Source organism: Coturnix japonica, chromosome 5, assembly GCF_001577835.2.
Source record: "Coturnix japonica isolate 7356 chromosome 5, Coturnix japonica 2.1, whole genome shotgun sequence".
Lineage (NCBI taxonomy): Eukaryota > Metazoa > Chordata > Aves > Galliformes > Phasianidae > Coturnix > Coturnix japonica.
Window position 1 is genome coordinate 52917250 of NC_029520.1, and position 19885 is coordinate 52937134.

Sequence of the window (19885 nt, forward strand, 5' to 3'; positions counted from 1 at the left end):
AAAAGCTTTGTCATCTTCAAACATAACATCTCATCTTCAAACACAACAGAAACAGATATTCACCGTGTAACCCTTTGAAGTGAATACGTAACTTCTAACCCTGTCCATCTGATGTGCCTATAAGCAGCATTTGGAGTACACAGTTATGGTCTTCCTGCTTCAGAAAGAAATCAGAAAGCGACTGCCAGCTGATGCTTCCCAGAATTCTCCTCATGCAAAACTCCTTCAAAGGTACATAATTTAAATGGTCACAAGGTGCACATCTCTATCAATAAATACCAGATTAGCAGTGTCCACAGACAGATGCTTTTTCTTGGAGCGCAGTGTCCTTTGCTGCATTATCTTCTCCATGCACAAGCCTTCAACGTGATCTTCCATCTCTGGTAAAGTTCACAAAGACAAAGTACCAATTGGAGGGTACCTTATAGGGTGGCAATAAATCAATACCAAAGCAGCAAATGCTAAAAATCAAAAGCAAGCCTTCCAAAAATAAAGCCCTTTAAATTGCACTCATTAGATGCTTAGCACTGTAGCCAAGTGGCTGAAGAAAAGACCACCATCCAATGACATCCACTGGGAGCAGAGGACTGAAAGCTTCCTAGAAGGCATCTCCTCAGTTCTGGTGTTCCTGCACGAAGCAGGGCTGAGGCACTTCACAAATATTACTGGAATTGTTTAACAGAGAAGGAATTTTTCAGAACACCACTTTTCGGGATAACATTTTTCTCCTGGTTATGATTCGTAAACAGAAGACCTGACGGATTAATTTTAATGTTAAGCAGAAGCAGGCATTACACCATTCCCTACATGTTCATATTCTGGCTCGTCCTTTTCATTACAACTGCACGTAGCTGCTTGTTTGTGTATGACAGCCTAAGAGATCGGGGATCAAAGACTCCAGTCTCCTGCATTGCACAGCCCAAAGCAATTTGTAGATCAAGCACCTGAAGTGAATAAAAACTGAAGATCCTACTACAGCTCTGTCTGCCAGGAGCCAAGGTGCTTGGTAGTCAGTGCCTACAAAGCAGTTACTCTCAGGAAGCTGCACTGCCTTGCTGATGAGCAATCATCTCTCAATGACATCCTGCAGAAATCCTCCCTTTGCAGAGGCACCTTGATATCACATTCATGGAAAGCCCTCCTGTTCCCCCTCAAGTCTCCTTCCCTCCCCTTGAGTTCTGTCCCATGCACGATACTCAAGCAGTCAGAGTCACAAGCTTTGCTTTACACCAGGAGTACTGACATAAAAAAAACAAAATGTCTTTTTTTTTTTTTCTTCAGTAAGGGTATGAAAAAGGACGCACAGCAGTGGGAAATTACCTAAGAGTAATTTGGATACAGGTCTCTCTTCTCGCTGCTTTCTTTTCCCCTCCCTTCCTGCTCCCTCTAAAAAGCATCTGTTCAAAGAAATCTTCAGTTTAAACACAGCTGAGTGAAGAATAATCTTTGCACAGAGCAAGAGGACTATGTCTGTCTCCAGCTTCTTTGATGGTAGAGATAATAGCACAACATGTGTTTTTAAGCCACGATGAAAGGAGAAGGCTATGACAAATTGAATTACAGTTAGTTTCCTCTTTTTCACAGCTCAAGATTGACCTTGGCTTCTGGGAGTGCTTCTGAACTCAGGAGGAAAGACAAATGGCAAGTTAAGAACAATAATCTATTTTCTTCTTATCTATCATGTCATGTTTTTATTGCTTAGTATTTTAGGATATAGCAGAGCAACGAGAAAGCGTTGCACATCCCACCACAACGCTAGAAAATGTCTTTTTGCAATGATACAAAACGCCAGCAATTGACAGAGCCAACCAGCAAGCCATCTGCTTCATGAGATGAGAAGTTACCTGTCCTACCTGCCAGGCCAGAGTCATTTTGAAGGAGAATCCACTGCTGGAGGAAACTGACTCTGACTGACTCAGAGGTGTGATGTGCTGGAAGCAGCCCCCGAGGAAGTTGGATCAGTCAACAAAGCAGAAGTGCAGTTTTTCAAGGTATGGGATTGGTGCAATTTGTCAAGTGGTTTTTACCTTCCCACATGTGTGTGTGGTGTGATAGCAACTCCCAGACTGGATTATGAATTGACAGAGAAACATATATATTTGTAAGAAATAGAAATACATGAATATAGCAATATGTTTCTGGGCATCCGCACACATTCATGCTGTTCTACCAATGTTTTGTGGCATGGAAATAAAAAAAGAAACTAGAATAACTCAAACTAAAAGTGTGTTCTTAGTGTGAGTAGGATGGTCAGTGAAAATCTAGGCACACATACCTTAAATTTTAAGACAGGTGTTTTTGCTATGGTGGATGCCTTCAAGTCTTGTAACCTCTCCTCTATCTCTTTCAACCTAGAAAACAAGCAGATCTTTCTGAGACAGAAAAACGCGGATGTATTAAGGCATCTGATCCAAACAGGAATTCATGGAGGGTCCAACAGTTTGTTAGGCAGAGGAGAGTGACTGCATTGCTTCTTCCTCTGAGGCAGCCCAGTTGATTAACAATCAATGCATGTGAAATCCTGTTTCTTTGACCACAAGAGGAATCAATCATGACTTGACAGTTTCCAAGCTCATCACCCCAAACATGTGCCCATCCTCCCTCCTCAGGAGCAGGTGATTCAACTCCTGCTTCCTTGGTGCTTCTTCAGCCACACTGCCCAGTTTTAGTTTGTTTTGTTCAGCCAGAACCACAGGAAAATCCATGGCCCATTATGGAGTTCTGCACTGTCGTGCAAAATCTGGAGGGCAGGGCCCTACATTTTCAGCTATCACTAAAAAAAGTCATTTATTTCTCACCATTCTGTAGGAGGAACAACGTCTAACCCAGCACTAGAGCATCATGCCCTCCTTGAAACAGGAAAAAGCACCTCTTCATGTTTCTCCTAAAGCATTCTGCAAGCAAAACTATGAAGGTTAACCTCTGTCATCCTGATTAGAAAGATACTGGTCTGGAGCTAAAGCTTTCTGAAGAGCACTCCTCTCAACCAGTTCGTATGCTTCAATGAATGCGATTTGGTCTTAAAAAAGAAGGTGTACAGAATTCTTGACTCTTGTGAGCCGCTGCTGAAGGGCTCCAATAAATGAATTTACATGCTCACATTCTACAGTGTAGTATATTTATGCATGCTGTCACACACCCTGCTCAGGCATCAGTATCTCCAGAAATCCACCACGTGTTTGACAGCCTTGCAACACCAGAAATCCAAAGGATAGTAAAACTGACATCCTTTACCATTCCAGACTGAATTACACTATGATGGTCTGCGAACAGGGGAAGACACTCCATCTATCACAGAAGTTCCTGTGTCAAATGGTACTTGGATTACTGGGGATGAAACGTGAAACGCTTCAGTGCATACCTAAGGAGCTGGAGTGTGGGTATGAAGACTGTAATTTTTCACTGGTCACATGCTGGTAATAAGCCTGAAGGGTCACCTTACCCCTGGGCACGATTCTTGGGTCTCCTACTTCTCTTCTTTCAGGAAGACCGTGCTTTATCCAGCCCTGCAGCTGTTGGAGATGTCCTGTACCAATCCCTAATTACACACATACTGATTTCAGGCGCGGCGGATCTGATGCAATACTATCACTTCCAAAACACCACTGGAAAAACTGAAGTTCATGCTCCCACTATTAGATTCTCTATCTAGAGTCTCACAGTACCCTGAAACCCAGTTTAGAACAGGGAAAGCACCTTAACACTGTGGGTAAAGAGTAATTATCTAAACAGTCACCTAATACTGAGAATCCCTACCAACACCTGCATACAATGAAACCAAGACCCCATCTGTCACAATGGGCAGTGCTGCTTTGTTCTAAGAACTGCCTTAACATTTCTAAATGGCAGCAGGCAGAAGCTGGTAAATGATCTGCAGCACAGCAGTAATCCCATAAGCTCAATCACAGCAACCACAAACATCTGCACCCAGCTGGTGGAGCTCAATTTCCAAGCTCAGTCTTAGAGAACACTTCTCATTTTTCTCTAGAGACTCTGGCATTTCACTGCTCAGGTTCTGCTGTTTCAGCTCACTGCACACCTGTGAGTTACTCTGCTGTGTTTCACCTCAAATAGTTGTGGGGCTAATGGCCTGACCCTGTCCTAGGCTCCTAGGCTAGAAGGAGCTCCCAGTGCATGTGGGCAGTGAGTAACAGCTACTTGTTTGTGTTTGGTATAGTCTGTAGAATATAGATTCAGAGCTCTAATTAGCACTGCCAGTTCCCTGTCTGCTTAGTCCTGCATTTAGCATTTACCACTGCCATTCAGCAATGCCAGAGGAACATCAGCTGTAAAATATAAGAGCCATGGGGGTTCTGGAAACACCCAAAGGGCTTCAAGTAGGGCAGTGGTTTTATCCTTTCAGAACCAGAAGTGGATGCATTACCGTTGTTTGGTTAGGTAAAGTTCTTCAAGTAAACGTCGCTCCTCATAACTCATCCAACTGTCTTCAAGCTCCTCCTCCTCCTTCCGCAGCAACTGCTCGTAAAGGCTGACCGGGTTCCATCCAGTCATGATGTCGTAGGTGATGACACAGCCCAGAGAGTGGGACACGATGGAGACTTTCCCTCCTTTCTCCTCAAACTCTGGATTCCGAGAGCAGAACAGTGTGTACAGGCGGTTCAGCTCCTGCTGCAGCCCCTTGACAAGCTGTTTGAAGGTGGTAAGGGAAGAAGGTTTAATAGCAACATATCTTACTGCTCCTGTACACACAGCACATAGATCAGCCTCCTGGGCATCATGTTCTGTTTGTGTAATTGGGAAAATATCCCAAATTGGTTTTGGATCTTTGTAAAGCATACTTGAACCCATTCTGCCCACTGCTCATGTATGGGGGCAAAACAAATAATGCAACAAAGTTCTCAGTCATCATAAGTTAATCCTATGATGCTGCTATAATAAATAAATATTGGCCCTATATTGGTCCAAACTGAATCTCCCAGTTTGTCCTGGTTTATCTGCTTCAGGTCCTATAGTAGTGCACACGTACATAAAAACACAAAGATTCAGTGAAATAACTCTTTTTTAGAGAGATTTGGAAAAAAGGCAATACAAAAAGAAAGCAGCTTTGTTTGTGGTACTCAACACGGTGACTGAGCAATGCTGGCAGGCTGCGTACAGGAGGACAAACATGAAATTGCAAATCATTCCCTCGTTAACAACAGGAAATTAAAGCTATAGAACATGTAATTTGGACATGATTTTTCAAGAGCCTGAATCATTACTGAATATAAATATGAATGACGGTAGCGCTGTCAGTGTTTGATACACATTTTGCTGAGATAGAAACCACACAAACCCTATGCCTCAAAGCACTGTGAAATGATTAACAAAGCCTTGCAACAGCTCAGAGAAATAAGCACCAACATTCCCATATTTGAGCCTTTGTGTTGTGATGCCGCCTCCTGTGCTTGGCACTGTGCAGACATTGGGGGATACGTTCACACATGAGCAAACAGGCAGAGATTTTTAGCAAGGGCTGAAAATAACAATCAGGACCAGCTTCGGCTGGTTGGCACTTTCTGCATTCAAAAAGGTTTTGATTACAATCCAGAACAAAATAAGAGAGATCTGTTGAAATCAAAGTGTTCCAGGACTTTCGCCAAGTGCTCAAGGAAAAAAAGGGAACGCTGCTCTCCTGCAGTTTCCAGGCTGGCTTCCAGGTACCCCCAAGGAGACAGCACTGTGTCCTGCACTCAGGGCACTCAGCAGGGAGCCCACAACCCCAGGCACGCAGTGGATGCTCTGGATGGAGCTCTGGCTCCTGGTTATTCAGTGCAGGCAGCACAGATTCACTCAGGTTGGAAATGACTGCTAAGATCCCCAAGCCCAACTCCAACCCACCCCACCACGCTCACTGCCCGTGTCCTCAGTGCCACATCTCCTCAGCTCCATGGACTCCATCACTCCACGGGCAGCTCTGGCAGCACATCACCACTCTTTCTGCGAAGAATTTTTTCCTCATACCCAATCTGACACTCCCTGCCACAACTTGAGGCCACCACCTCTCGTCCTGTCACCGTAATCTGGGAGAAGAGGCTGACCGCCACTTCATCACCACCCCCTGTTGGGGAACTGTAGTGTTGAGGTCTCCCCTGGGTCTCCTTTCCACCCCAGCTGCCTCAGTCGCTTCCTATAAGAGCCACGTGTCCAGTGTCGGACTCACCATGGCTCCCAGGCACTCGATCTATACAAGGGCAAAAGAGTAATGTCATCTTGTTTTAAAAACCATAAACAAGCCAATTCTGAAACCCTTAAATAATAGATCTCAACATTCACAACACTATTTATTTCTGATGGAAAGTTAGAAATGAGGCGCACAACAACTCAGCTACGTCCTTAAGTGCTTCCAGCACTGCCCACCTTTCTCAACAGCTCTGTACCCTACTACCCCAGTTCCTTGGAAAAGCAGATTCTTTCCAGGAAGAATATTGCATCACTCTGCCCACAGCCCATAGGCACAGAGTGGGCAAGTAACCTTCTGGCATTGTCACATTTCATTATAAGATTATGTTCTCTTGCTGCTTTGGGGTGTAAGACAAGATAATCCTGCAAAGACCAGGTTGGACATTACATCCAGTCTTCTTTACAAATATTCAGATCCTTAGAAACTTGCTGTTATTAAGGAGTAGGACAAAAACACGGTCTGGGAAACTGTCTGTGGGTCTCCAAATAGCTCTGTATTTGACAACCAGAGTGTGAGTACTTAATTTGACTGGATATCTGACACATGTGGTTTGTAAATCACTGGTTCAGAGAATGAATCACAGAATGGCCTGGGTTGCAAAGGCCCACAGTGCTCATCCAGCTCCAACCCCCTGCTGTGTGCAGGGTCACCAACCAGCAGCCCAGGCTGCCCAGAGCCACATCCAGCCTGGCCTTGAATGCCTGCAGGGATGGGGCACCCATACAAATAGTGGAATGCAAGCACAACTCAACCCCTTTCTCTGTTCCCACCTCCCCTCTTGCCTCCTCCCCACCAGTCTCCACCTTAATCATTGACAAAGAGCAATTTCTCCAGGGCTGTTTTTTGGCAGCAGCTCCCCAGGGCTTTGGGTAGGGCTTAACCCACAAAATGGTTTGAGTTTCCTTGAGTGCTCGCCCAATGCGTTATCATCATCTCCTAAAAGCTTCTCACAGACCAAACAAGCTCAAATACCTCCACAAAAGGCAGCACTGAGTCAGTATTTTCGCGCAGCTGCTCCCACAATCCTTGTTTGCTGCTCTGCTGGCTAATCCACTGCCTGCTCTGCTCAGCTCTTCCAGGAGGGACCAGTGAAAAGCAGTCAGCCTGTGGAACCCACTGAACCACTGCATCAAAAGGAAAACTTCCTAATCCTTCAGCAAGAGCCACATCAAATCCCTGCACCCCAGCTGACCCTTTGACTGCATCAGTCTGAAAACACAGCAACCTTTGAAAGAAAGGTACCAAAAATCTTCCTACTTTCCTCTTTTCTTTCCTAGGAAAGCACTTCCTCCCTGTTTTGATTCTGGGAGAAATAAATCCTGAGCACAGTAAGCAGATCAGTTATTTCAGTGCAAAAGTTTGGTGCAGGATTAAAATAAATAAAGCAAATAAAGCAGGCTCCATGATGCCTGGAGCCCTCAATGCAGTCAAATTTCAAAGACAGACTTTACAGCAACTCATAATCAGGTGCACCAAGCAGCCAAGCAGCAGAGGTGCAAAAGTAAAGACACCTGAGATGCAGCCTTTGCCATTTGGACAGCACAGCGTCCGAGTCATGGATGCATTTCCTACGTGTTTTATTCCGGTCCCTATGGGAAAGCAAGTCTTGATTGCCAGCAGTCAAAGATTTCAGCAAAGCAGGGTGAAGGAAGAAAAATGCCAAGCAGATGCAGCACTCTGCTACCCACTGTGCAGCTCTCTGCGAAGCTGTTCTCATTTTGCTCCATGAGAAGTCAATCCAGTTGCCTGGAGCTTCCTTTATCAGCTGAACTGTTGCCAGCGCATCTCCCATGGAAGAAACTGAAGCCCACAGGATCAAGTTGCTCCGATGTCATCGTTTTTGATTCTGACAAACTGAGGTTAAATGCTCCATGCCCTTCACAAGCCTAAATAAAAGCCCAGCAAGGAATTGTCCTGCACACATGTGGAGAGCCAGAGTGACAGTCCTGCAGTCTGGAAGGCAAACCAAGACTGACAATCAAGGTATAGGAATGGATGACTGGGCCTGCCCTGATCTGACCATAAATACTGTCTGCTTTCCAATTACATGCCTGCCTGCCACATTGCTTCTAACATGTTGAAAAACAGCAGCCCATCCAACCATTAAGGAGACCAGGTGGTAAGGATATATGCTTTATGAACAAGGGACAGAGGCTCAGCCAGCGGAGACGCACTGCTCTCATCTCCATCATAGCTTTAGGATGAGAGGTGATGGCCTTAAGTTGCTCCAGGGAAGGTTCACGTTGGATATTAGGAAGAACTTCTCTGAAAGAGCTGTCAGGCACTGGCACAGCTGCCCAGAGTGGTGGGCTCACCATCCCTGGAGGTGCTCCAGAGCCATGGAGATGTGGCACTGAGGAATGTGGGGCACAGTGGGGTGGGGTGGGGAATCTCAGAGATCTTTTCTGACTTTTATGATTCTATGAAGAAGCTGATCATGTCTCTAATTAGCTCTTGGGTACCTGGGTAAGCCTGGACTGTTGAGAGAGGAAGGGGAGTAAGTAGCTGTGGAAGCACTGAAATACCTGGAGCTGCTGTCTGTCTCGACTGAAGCTACTATGAGAAGGTTGAGCTAGATGCAGTTAATCAGCCTCTAAATAAGTAAATAAGCCTCTAAATCACAGGCACCGACATCTGAAACAGCTGTTCATTCCCGTTCTGACGGAAGGAGGGCCTGTCAGACTCAAGCGTAGATGAGCGCTCCTGTTTCTTGCAATGCAGAAGGAAACTGGCTGCGCACATGTCAGACAAACACCTCCTGGTCCACACCAGGGAGCTCCAGGCAGGATCCTGCACATCCCAGCAGGCTGCTGGGGCCAAAGCTGGCTTTCCAGGATAGAAAACAATATTTTCCCTCAATATAAAAGAAATGAGTTCTTCCAAGAGAACAAGGAGTACAAACCCCCTGCTGGCACCCTGAGCACAGAAGCGACACGGACATTGCACGGCTGCTGCTCAAAACCTCAGTGACTTGTTTGCAGCTGAAAATTGCACGCAGCTCTCTGGTCTCCAGCTCTTTGATCTGTCAAAGACAACAAAAAAAGCTGCTCTTCATTTGGGCTCTGCTGATGGTCCTCTTTTGGCAGCAGTCACTTCCAACAACCTCTCCCTGTAACTTTCCAGGGCCTTTCTCTGGCCTCTCCATAGGAGTTCACCACTGGACAGTCTTCTCACATGAACAACTTGAAGTCCAAGAGGAAAAAAACTTGAAGGATAGCTACATATCAAAAGGGAGTGCAGGAAACCCGACCTCTGCACCCCTCCAGCTTGAACAGCAGGAATGTTTTTGTAGGCTTTGTGGGAAAAGAATCTGAAAGAGATCTGTAGAACAGAGTTTTGTCAGCAGCTCCCTCCAAGTGCCAGGAGAACTGTAGAAGAATAAACCTGTTCAACAAGCAGGCAATAAGAAAGTGTTCAGAATAGAATAAGGGCCTTAAGAGCCAACAAAAACCTGTGGCTCAAGGATAGATTGATAGATCTCTGGGCAGCCTGGGCTGCTGGTTGGTGACCCTGCACACAGCAGGGGGTTGAAACTGGATGAGCACTGTGGGCCTTTGCAACCCAGGCCATGCTGTGATTCTATGATAAAAGCACAGAGAAGGAGTTTGCTTCACGTGAACCAGGAGAACATGGCAGCACACAATGTGGGGAGGCTGTTGACCCTCCCAAATACAAAGCTGTCCTATATCCTGATGGATGGGTGCCAGTAGTGTCACAACAACAGATGAGAGGCCAGAATGAGGCTTCACGGAGTGAACAGGCAGGAATGGCTTCATCTATTAGTCATTTTACACCAATAGGAAGCACAGATCTGCCCACAGCTCGTCTCCCTCAGTACCCCCTTTCTGGTTGAGAAGCTGAGCCTAAGCCATTTGTACCCACGTCGCAGTACTCAAGACTGCACAGAAAGCAGATCCAGTAACCACTGTATAAAGTTGACAATCAAATGAATTAAGTAAGCCATGAAAGCGCTGGCAGGCCGTTCCCTATTAGGTTCAACAGAATAAGCAAAGACAGTGTTCAAATAGTCTCAGTTCAAGATTTCCTGCTTCGCACCCTTCTCCTTTTGAAAGACATAGAAACAACTTCCTTTCATTGCTGAAAGCAGCACATTTCTTTGCCAAACCCTGCATCAGGGGGATGAAACCTGTTGTAAGAAGGAATACAGGTTCCAAGGTTCACAAATATGAATCCCTCGACTCTAATACATGTGCAACAGCAGCCTGTTAAGCCATTTCAAAGTGAAGCCATCCTTCACTGACTCAGCCTGCCAGGCTCCTCCAACACTGAGCCTGCAGCCACTGTGTCCCAGAGCCTTCATTCCCTCTGCCCTCAGCTGGTGGGAAATGCAGGACCTGCTGCCCTCCCTGCACTTCAGCTCTGGAAGAAGCATCCCATAACATCAACTGATCTTCTGAGGCTGCTCCACTATCTGAACTGCATCTTTAAAGGCCTTTCCAAGATGGGTGGAAATAATATTGGTGATGCATTGGAACAGGTTGCCCAAGGAGGCTGTGGATGCCCCATCCCTGCAGGCATTCAAGGCCAGGCTGGATGTGGCTCTGGGCAGCCTGGGCTGCTGGTTGGTGACCCTGCACACAGCAGGGGGTTGGAACCAGACCATCACTGTGGTTCTTTTCAGCTCAGGCCATTCTGTGATTCTACGATCATATTCAGCCTGTACTGAAGGCACTTTCTTCCACGATGCGTATCAATAATTTACAGAATTACAATTAGGCTGGAAGTAAGCACACTGAAGACCAGTAAAATAAGCACTTAACAATATAACAAAGGTGGCGATGCTGAATTCACAATGTGTCAATTAGGCTTTCCAATATCAGCCAGGAGCATTTATTATTAAAGAAACATGAAGCTACAGTGGTGTGGATGTGAAACAAAGTCTTGCACCAGCAAGACCAGGATCAGTGTGAAGTTGCTCATTTCAAGGTAGGCATGCAAGCATCAAAACATATAGAAAAGCAGTAAATTGGCATCTGTGTAATATTTGAACAGGGATCCTGTTTTACTCAGGGACCTCAGCACAGATGAGGAGCTGCACAGCACCACGTTCAGCTCACACAAATGCCACAGCTGAATCTGTGGGCTGCAAACATCCTCCATCCTGAGCAATGAGCCCAGGCAGCCCCAGATGCTCACTGAATTATTGATACCTGGCTGGTATCACGTTGCACATCACAAGTAAGAGGCACCTTTGGGATATTCTGCTATTGTGTTGCAGGAGATAATGATACCTGCAATCAGAAAGGGGGTTACCTGCCAGGATCCCATAATGCTTCGCTGAGCAATCCAGCTGCATCTGGAGCAGCTGACTGCTATCTCGGGTGAAAGCCAATACAACAAAGCTTCTCCTTTTCTTCCTTCAACATTTACCCACTTGAAAATTCCTTACTAAGATGCTTAAAGAGTGGACAGAAGCTTTAAAGCAGTGGCAGCATTACTTCCAGATGTGGGGAAAGTCCTCTGAATTAGAAATAAAACTAATAGCAAAGTATTTTTAAGCGCTGTCAGGTGGATAACAGCTTTTATTCTTCTCTAGGGCAAACTCACTGTATTGGTCAATTTATTTCACAGTAAAGTTTCGTTCACTCCTTTCAGTATTCACCCAGAGGGTGGTGATGCATTGGAACAGGTTGCCCAAGGAGGCTGTGGATGCCCCATCCCTGCAGGCATTCAAGGCCAGGCTGGATGTGGCTCTGGGCAGCCTGGGCTGCTGGTTGGTGACCCTGCACACAGCAGGGGGTTGGAGCTGGATGAGCACTGTGGGCCTTTGCAACCCAGGCCATGCTGTGATTCTATAATTCTAAGAATTCTGGATGAAAAGCTTCAGGAGTGCCAACAGTACACAAAGAAGTGGGTTGGCATTGTGAAGTGGGGAGCAGAAATGCTAATTCTGAGCGGCATGTGACCATGTGAATGCTTGGACACAAGGCTCTCTTCTCAGCTGGAATGAGAACTTGGAACAAAGTGAACACTGAACTTTGGGGGAGAAGAATAAAACCTGCTGGTTTTCCAGAGGAGTGCACAGCCTCCCCTCTGTAGCTAAAGGCAAAATAAAAGGTGAAAAGATGAACAGAACCGTGTATTGTGTGGAAGCTCACACAGCTCCAAGTGAAATGAATGGCATCAGTCCAGAAGCCGCATCCCCAGCACCTCAGGGTCAGAACAGGAACAGTGGAGTGAAGCAGCAAACCTGCATCCATCCCAGGCATTCATTTGGGGAACCTGTTCTTCAAGGTTTTAGCATTACACCTGTACGACTACTTTCTTGTTTCTTTCTTTTTTTGGACTAATGCTTGCAATTCAAACTGTCCAGCGTTGCTTTGAGATAGGCCTCAGATTTATTGGTGCAGTCTGAATAAAGCAGTGTAATGCCTTGTGTGCATTGTTGCAAACACTGCAGGAAAATTCACTTGATTAAGTGAAGAAAACAACTTCCTTAATCAGATCTAAGCACAGCCACAGTGCTCTCATTGTATTTGCCAATTCTCATACCTTGGGGATGTGATATACCTGTAAAACTACAGCTCTACTAAGCATCAAATTCAATTTTTCATGCACTGTTGGCCTGCACACCTAACCTTTGCCAGCCAGTCCACCTCCCAGCAGACATCCACAGACATGGGGAGCCTCTAATGCACTTTAAAAATCTATTTTTGAGCTGCCAGAGAAGTTTGCTTCACTTGCTACAGCAACTCAAGCTGCTCCCAGTTCCACAACAGTGAAACCTGATACACAGCTGAGAACCCTGAACAATAAACTTCGCATTACTGAGCAACAAGAGCACAGCTTTCCGTACGCTTATTTCTAGCACTGGAAGCTTAAAAGGCTCAGAGCAATTTCACAGCCATGGCTGCTATAAGGAAAATCAGGAGTTTTAGGTTTGGCATGAAAGCTGCAAGAAGATGATGCAGTCAATACAGGAAATACAGAATTCCTATAGAAACTAATCATAAAACATCCCCGTGGGGCTTTTCCAGGATGTGTGACTAAGGATGCTCTCGGGGTACTTTACCTTTGGGGTACTTTTTTTGCCTTTGAGGCTTTTCCATTGAATGGGACTATGCTACATCTGAACAGAATAAAGCATGTGGGCCTACAGAGAAATGGCAAGACAAGACAGCAGCTTCCAGGACACAAACATGTGACTGAGTGGGGCCCTGCCTTTCTTGCAAGGCAAGTGCATCCCTCCATTAAAACCGGTTAGTTTAAAGATGCTGCTGGCCCAGCTGACTTTAGCTTTGACAGAAGTGAAATGGCACAAGTCTAAGGACTGTGTTAGAGGTTAAGAAAGATCTCACCTTTAAGGAGTTCCTTAGCACAGAATACACAGATGCATGAAAAAGCTGTGAAAAACCTGCCTGTTTCTAATCTGCTGATAAAGACCCATTTTACACAATCATTTCTGCTCTAAAGCCACACTGATTACAGTTGTTGCTTTTCTACTTTTCACCCATTAAAACTCTGTATTTTGATTACTTGAAATGCAAACATCAGCTTTTCATTTAGTTTCTCTAAAATACACACCAAACTCAGAGCCCCTGAGCAGCAGGGATGACTGTATTCTACTGCAGAATACCAAAAGACACACTTCTATCACCCATCTGGCATAGAAGCCTGGCTGTTCCTCTTTCAAATCCTAGGATGAACACTGTCAGATCCAGGTGATAGATGGGAATCCCTGACCCTGGCACGCTGCATGCAGACACTGATACAAGAGGTGAGGACAAGCAGACATGACAAAGGCGGTGCCACTTGCTGTGGCACACTTTACTTTGTTTAATCTAGCCAAAATGCATTTAAGTTCCTGCTCCTTCAGCATGTCTTGGTTCAGTTCAGGATCTCAGAAGGAAACTTTGCTAACAGTCCTAAATCCAGTTTGTTTCAGTCTCTCTGCCCTGCGCTAGTAAAATTCACATAAATCCCACTTACTTCATCTCTATAAAGAGGACTTGTGTAATACATGATATCCATGGCACTGCTGTTTAGCATGTCCCTCAAACCCCGTACTTTGTCTGGAGTGATGGAGTCCACGGTGTCTGAAAGAAAAGAGACTTAAGTTACACTCAGGAGAACGATGAAATCCAAACAAAGAAAGTGCAAAGAACACAGCATGAAACTCCTGGGGCAGCTCTGCAGACTGCAGCTACTGAGCAACCAAACAACGTACCTCCATCGAGGGTAAGCTTTGACCTCCATTCAACTGGAAGAAATTCAACATGTGTTGCAAGATTGGAAAAATACTTCTCTTCTATTTTTCTCGCTGTATCTCGCATCCTTGGGGAAAAAACAGAAAGAACACGTTCCTGTTAAGGCTGCTATTGGTGCTCTTATCAGATAACACTGGTGCATCCAGGTGCAATGCATTTCTCTCAGTGCTACTTTTAAAGTATGCCAGTCTATGCTTACTAACGTTGCTAATTACTTCACCTCTCAATTTTGTTACAAAGTGCTTAAATCCTCATGCAGTGGGAAGCAGTGTGCTATGAGCTCTCCAAAGAGCTTCAGAGCTTGTTGCGTTTCACTTTGAGCCTGATCCAAACCCTCCAAGTTCAACTGAAAGCCATCTGTTAACTCTGGTTGGTTTGAGCAGCACGTGGTCTGAAAACTAACAATTCTACTGTCTTGGAATCCTGAACGCACTGAAATCAACCATTCAGATCACTAAGGATGACAGTTCAGTGCTTTTAAACACAAAGAAAACTAATAACAACAGTGCTTGACAAGTCAGAATGTTAACTTCTCATATCAGAATGGAAGGCTTAAGAGTTCTCAGAGTGAGACACGGGATGATTTATCAGCATTTCAACTTGCAGCTTCCAGCAGCTGCTTCCCAGTTACAGCATCAGAGTTTTGCTTTGAAGCCTCGTGTGTATTTTTTCTATTTTCAAAGCCAGCCTCCTCCTCATGACTGCTATGACCAAATGATGGTGACATTAATCTCCCATCAGCACTTCTACCAACCCAAACGTGCTTTGGGAAGTTTAACCCCCCTCCCCACGCTGAGATACTTTCCTTGAGTGCTCTTGTTCTGCTTAACAGAAATGCAACCATTTAGCCTGTATCACCAGCACCTGAGACAGTAATCGCTTAAGCTCCTCTGTTTGATGAGCAAAACTGTCTGCATCAAAGCAGTGTCAGCACTACGTGGTATCCCATACAGACAACTCTGTCAAACTCCTGCCTTGAGATTAAGTCCATCTTTACCTCTTCAAAACAAAGGCAGCAGGACATGGCAGGGAGCTGCCACACCAGGACAGGAGCTGCTCAAAGCTCCTCCATGAGACTGCCACAGGAGGCGACAGCACAGATGAAAAGGAAGAAATGCCGACAAAATTCATCCTTAATTTCCCAGTGTAGTGTTGCCCTGCGCACACACAACTCCCTAACAGGATTTATGCTGTGCAGGAAGGCTGAAGGCAGATGTGTCCAGAGGAACAAACGCAGAGCTGAATTTCATCTTCGACTGGCAGCTCACATGGTACTAAGTAGTTCTACGATGCACCACATTCACAATAGAAGGAGGCTGTTAAAATATTTTCCATTACTGATGCTTCTCTGGAGGGGAAGGGAAAGAGAAGGGAAAGGGAAAGGGAAAGCACAGTGCCCTTCCCATATGAGGTGGGGAAAAGGTGAGAGAACCTGCTTCAGTTAGGGCTGACAAACCTTTTCCTTGCCTAGAGCTGCGTATGCTTTCTGAATGTATTTTGCACAGCTCAGGCAAGGAGGGGCTGAACTGCAACTCCCTGCCAGGAAACAAGATTACAACACTTTGCTAAACTCAAAGCACAATTCCAACTTTCACCCACATCTGGGGGTTGCCCCCACATCAGCCTCACTATCTTACAGCAGCAACCTCACACTGACCTCCTGATGCCAACCAAGAGTCACAAAGCCATTCAAACACATTAGAAGACCAATTCCCAGAGCAGCACATCTCAACCACAGTGCATGGCGCTACATGGCATCTCCCACTGGTTTTCATCAGCAGTTTTGTATTACAAATTCTGATCAAAGTTGCGATGTAATTGCTAAGCAGTGTGGCTACGCTCATACACAAAACACCTGCTATATCAATGCATCTCTGCTTTGCTATTTGGGGTTTTTTTCTCTTAATTGAATGCCTTCTGGCTTAACAAAACCCTAATGTTTTCAGCTGTTTTATTAGCTGGCAAGACTATCCAGCCACTTGTGAAATTAACATTAACCGAAGTGATAAATCCTCATCTAACCAGGCACAGTTATTCCCCTTTCCAATACAAACGGAAGCTAAAATATTGACCCCAAAGCAACAATTACTTAAATCTATATATCCCAGCACACCGTAACCACCAGAATTTATGATTTTTCTAAGAGAAAATGCACTTGAGCACAGATGCAATGCATGCCTCGGAAAGCACTGAGAGGTATTGCTGCGTTGCAAGCAATAAGTAATGGCCTGAAAATAAATACTTTTGAGACTCACCATAAATAAAACACACTTGGCTGCCTCTCTCTGACTAAAGCAATGAAATAACACCACCATTCTGACATAGGTAGGTATCCTTGCATAAGAAAGTATATTCCAAAGATGTATTAATGTATTTACAATTATTACTTTTAATTTCTTTTCTTTTTTTAATCATTACTCATTTTACTTTTGTAGAGCACACACAACTGGTACAAAAAGAAACCAGCTACGATAAGATTAATCTAGTACACAGATTTTATAATATTCCCTTGATAGCTGGTAACGCAGCAAAACACCTGAAGTGTAGAACATTCTACTCTGTTTGTTCCCAAATCATCTCTACAGACACTCTTCAGCCAGACAACCCACAGCCAAGCATGAGGAATGGTCTTGGGTTTTGGAGGCATTACATCAGTCAGCCTCAGCCCTGAGCTCCTGAGACAGGGGAGGTTTAGGTTGGATCTTAGGAGGAAGTTTTTCCCCCAGAGGGTGGTGACGCACTGGAACAGGTTGCCCAAGGAGGCTGTGGATGCCCCATCCCTGCAGGCATTCAAGGCCAGGCTGGATGTGGCTCTGGGCAGCCTGGGCTGCTGGTTGCTGACCCTGCACACAGCAGGGGGTTGGAGCTGGATGAGCACTGTGGGCCTTTGCAAACCAGGCCATTCAGTGGCTCAGAGCTGTGTCCTAATGCTCCCTGAGCTCTGTTAACTTCACCACTCTGGAGCTCTGTAAACAGAGCCCAGCACTCCCCATCTCCTTGAGGAGATAATACCACAAACATGGGGCTGGCTTAAGCTATGTCTGCTAAGTCAAAGTGTGAGCAGTGGGCATGAGCTGTAAACACCAAGTTCTGCTGAAGCCAGGGGAAATAAAAGTAACACCACGTTCAAAAGCTCAGCTGTGTTTCAGAAATGCAAACTCCAGTTTTATCCAAGGCAGACTTCAAAGAGCACCTGTAAAACACGTGTTGTCCTCTGACACTGTGCTTTGGGTATTCATCTGCTCTCAGACCTTGAGGCATTCAGAGTGCTCCTCTAGGACATATGGAGACTCATTTTACTTCAGAAGAAAGCTGAAAATTCTAGGAGACAACCAAAGTGAACATAATCGTGATTCATACTTCATCCTTTGCAAGATTAATGGGGTCTGCGTGATCAAAGGAACCTAAAATGTTACCTTACAACAACAGGATCCACACGAGGAGACTGCGGAGGTTCAGTTCAGGTACTCCAAGTGCCTCCCTACCTAGCACAGCTTACAGACAGCAGCAAGGCTGCCCTTTGGTGAGATGCTGGTTTTGGCAGCAAAGCAGGTCAGACATTCCCTACCCTGCCTCCTCACTGCTCTCTCCCTTATTCTGGATGGGGTTTTAGCTCTTCATTAACTGCAGTGATCCGGATCACAACAGGAGCACGGAGTTAGCTGTGCTGCTATCAGCAGCGTAAGTGCAACTTTGGGCAGTGGAGAGGACTGGGGAGAAGAAGGGAAGAAGAACAGACATGTGCAGAGATGCACGTAATGCCTGCCATAGCTTTGGTCCAACCATGCACTCACGTGTCAGATAACTTATTAATGCACACAGAACAAGCTCCTACAGCACTATTAATACCCTAAGCATCACCTTTCACCTCCTGGGCTGAACACCTCATCTGCCTTTCAAAGAAAGCTCGAGTTGAGACTGGTACAACAACCACTACTATTTGCATACTTAATTTCAGAAGAATGTGCGATTATTACCAGCACCAGAGAACGGAAAACAAACACACAATGTGCATGCAGTGCAATGCAAGCTTTTAAATGGAGAGTAATCAGAACAGCCAAATACCTGAAAAGCTTACAAAAAGAAGAGTATGGGAAATCTTGATTTAAGATCCAAGCAGCAAACATTTAAAGGGCTGGAAGGACTCTGAGATGCTCTGTGCTCTGCAAGGGCTTGCATATAATTGGAAATTTACCAAAATAGCCACTCTGAAGTAATTATTATAATGACAATCCACAATTAAAAAGCTCACTAATGGGACATGCAATAAAAACGTAATTGGTGGCTGTGCAGTGCCAAGATGACGCCATCACACAGACAGTGATTTCTGTGCTGTGAGCTGCAGCAAAGGCAAATAGGAATCTGGATCAAAACAAGAGATTCAGAGAGAGGCAGACAGACACCAGGCCTGGAGAAAGAGCAGTCGGGAGCATCATAACATCGCAGCTGTTGTGCAAACACGCAGAGCAATTACTCCATTCAGTTTTTAAGCACAGGAATTTAGATGATGATAGGAGCGATGTGCGGTAAGACAACAGGATGAATCAAATGATTCTTATTTGTTAACGTCCGCTTTGCATCCTCTCAGAAGTCACACGACACCAGAATAATGCACCTGATGGGAAACCAAAAATGCCAGCAAAGTACGCTCAGCCATCCAATATTGGTTTCTGATACATGGAAATACAGAATATGACATCTCCTCCCGTTACATAAACCCTATTTCCTTGTCTTCTGGAACAACTCACTGCTCGTTATTCTGCTCGCAGCAGGTCAGCTGAATCATTGTTCCAGCCTGGAGGAGGTACTGTCTCTTCTCAGACGAGTCTTGCTGTTAATATCACCACTGACAGGAGCAGCTTGTTGTACCAGCTGCCGTGCTACATTTAGACAATAAATGTGTTTAACTGTACTGTGCAGAAACAAAATCGTGTCACAGCTCCCAAAGACCCATTCACTCAAACATTGATAGAATGCATCTTTTCCATTTACCTACTTACAAGACACCCTGCAACCCCAGCATCGAAGCACATTAATGAGCAGGCTGAACTCCATTTCTTAATGAAATTAGTGCATCCAATTTTAAATTACCCTGGAAGCAGAGCTCTGTTTTCAGCTCTGTGCTGAACAGTATCTGCCTAATGATGCAGATACATCAGGAGGTGCATCAGTTTCTTCTTGAGGCAGTAATTTGAGGACAGCAAATCAACTGAGCTCCGGTTGTGCCTCTCAGCCCACTGTGTCACAGGCAGAGAATTCCATGTCTGAGTTATAAGCTGCATTTTTGCACTTCGTTTTCTTTTTCTTTTAAGGCCACTTGCCCAAGTGGGGCAATGGTTTTGTGCTATGAATAGAAGTGCTGCTCTCACACAGGCTGAAAAATATACAAAGGTTTTATACCAGGGTAGATTGAATCTGAAAGATGTCAGAATACGTGTACGTGGCAAAGATATAATGCAGGAGAGAGGTCTGG

The 19885-nt window shown here is 45.2% G+C and overlaps 1 protein-coding gene across 4 annotated transcripts in view; it reads right to left on the reverse strand.

Moving 5' to 3' along the window:
• Positions 1-19885, reverse strand: part of DDHD1 (DDHD domain containing 1) — a 56210-nt gene that overhangs the window by 7393 nt on the left and 28932 nt on the right. For all 4 annotated transcript variants that reach the window (XM_015865941.2, XM_015865942.2, XM_015865944.2 and 1 more), the window contains 4 exons: positions 14373-14479; positions 14135-14241; positions 4385-4647; positions 2276-2351 (listed from right to left, as the gene is read on the reverse strand). In XM_015865941.2, coding sequence (XP_015721427.1) covers positions 2276-2351; positions 4385-4647; positions 14135-14241; positions 14373-14479 — 553 coding nt within the window. The remainder of the gene's footprint in view (positions 1-2275; positions 2352-4384; positions 4648-14134; positions 14242-14372; positions 14480-19885) is intronic.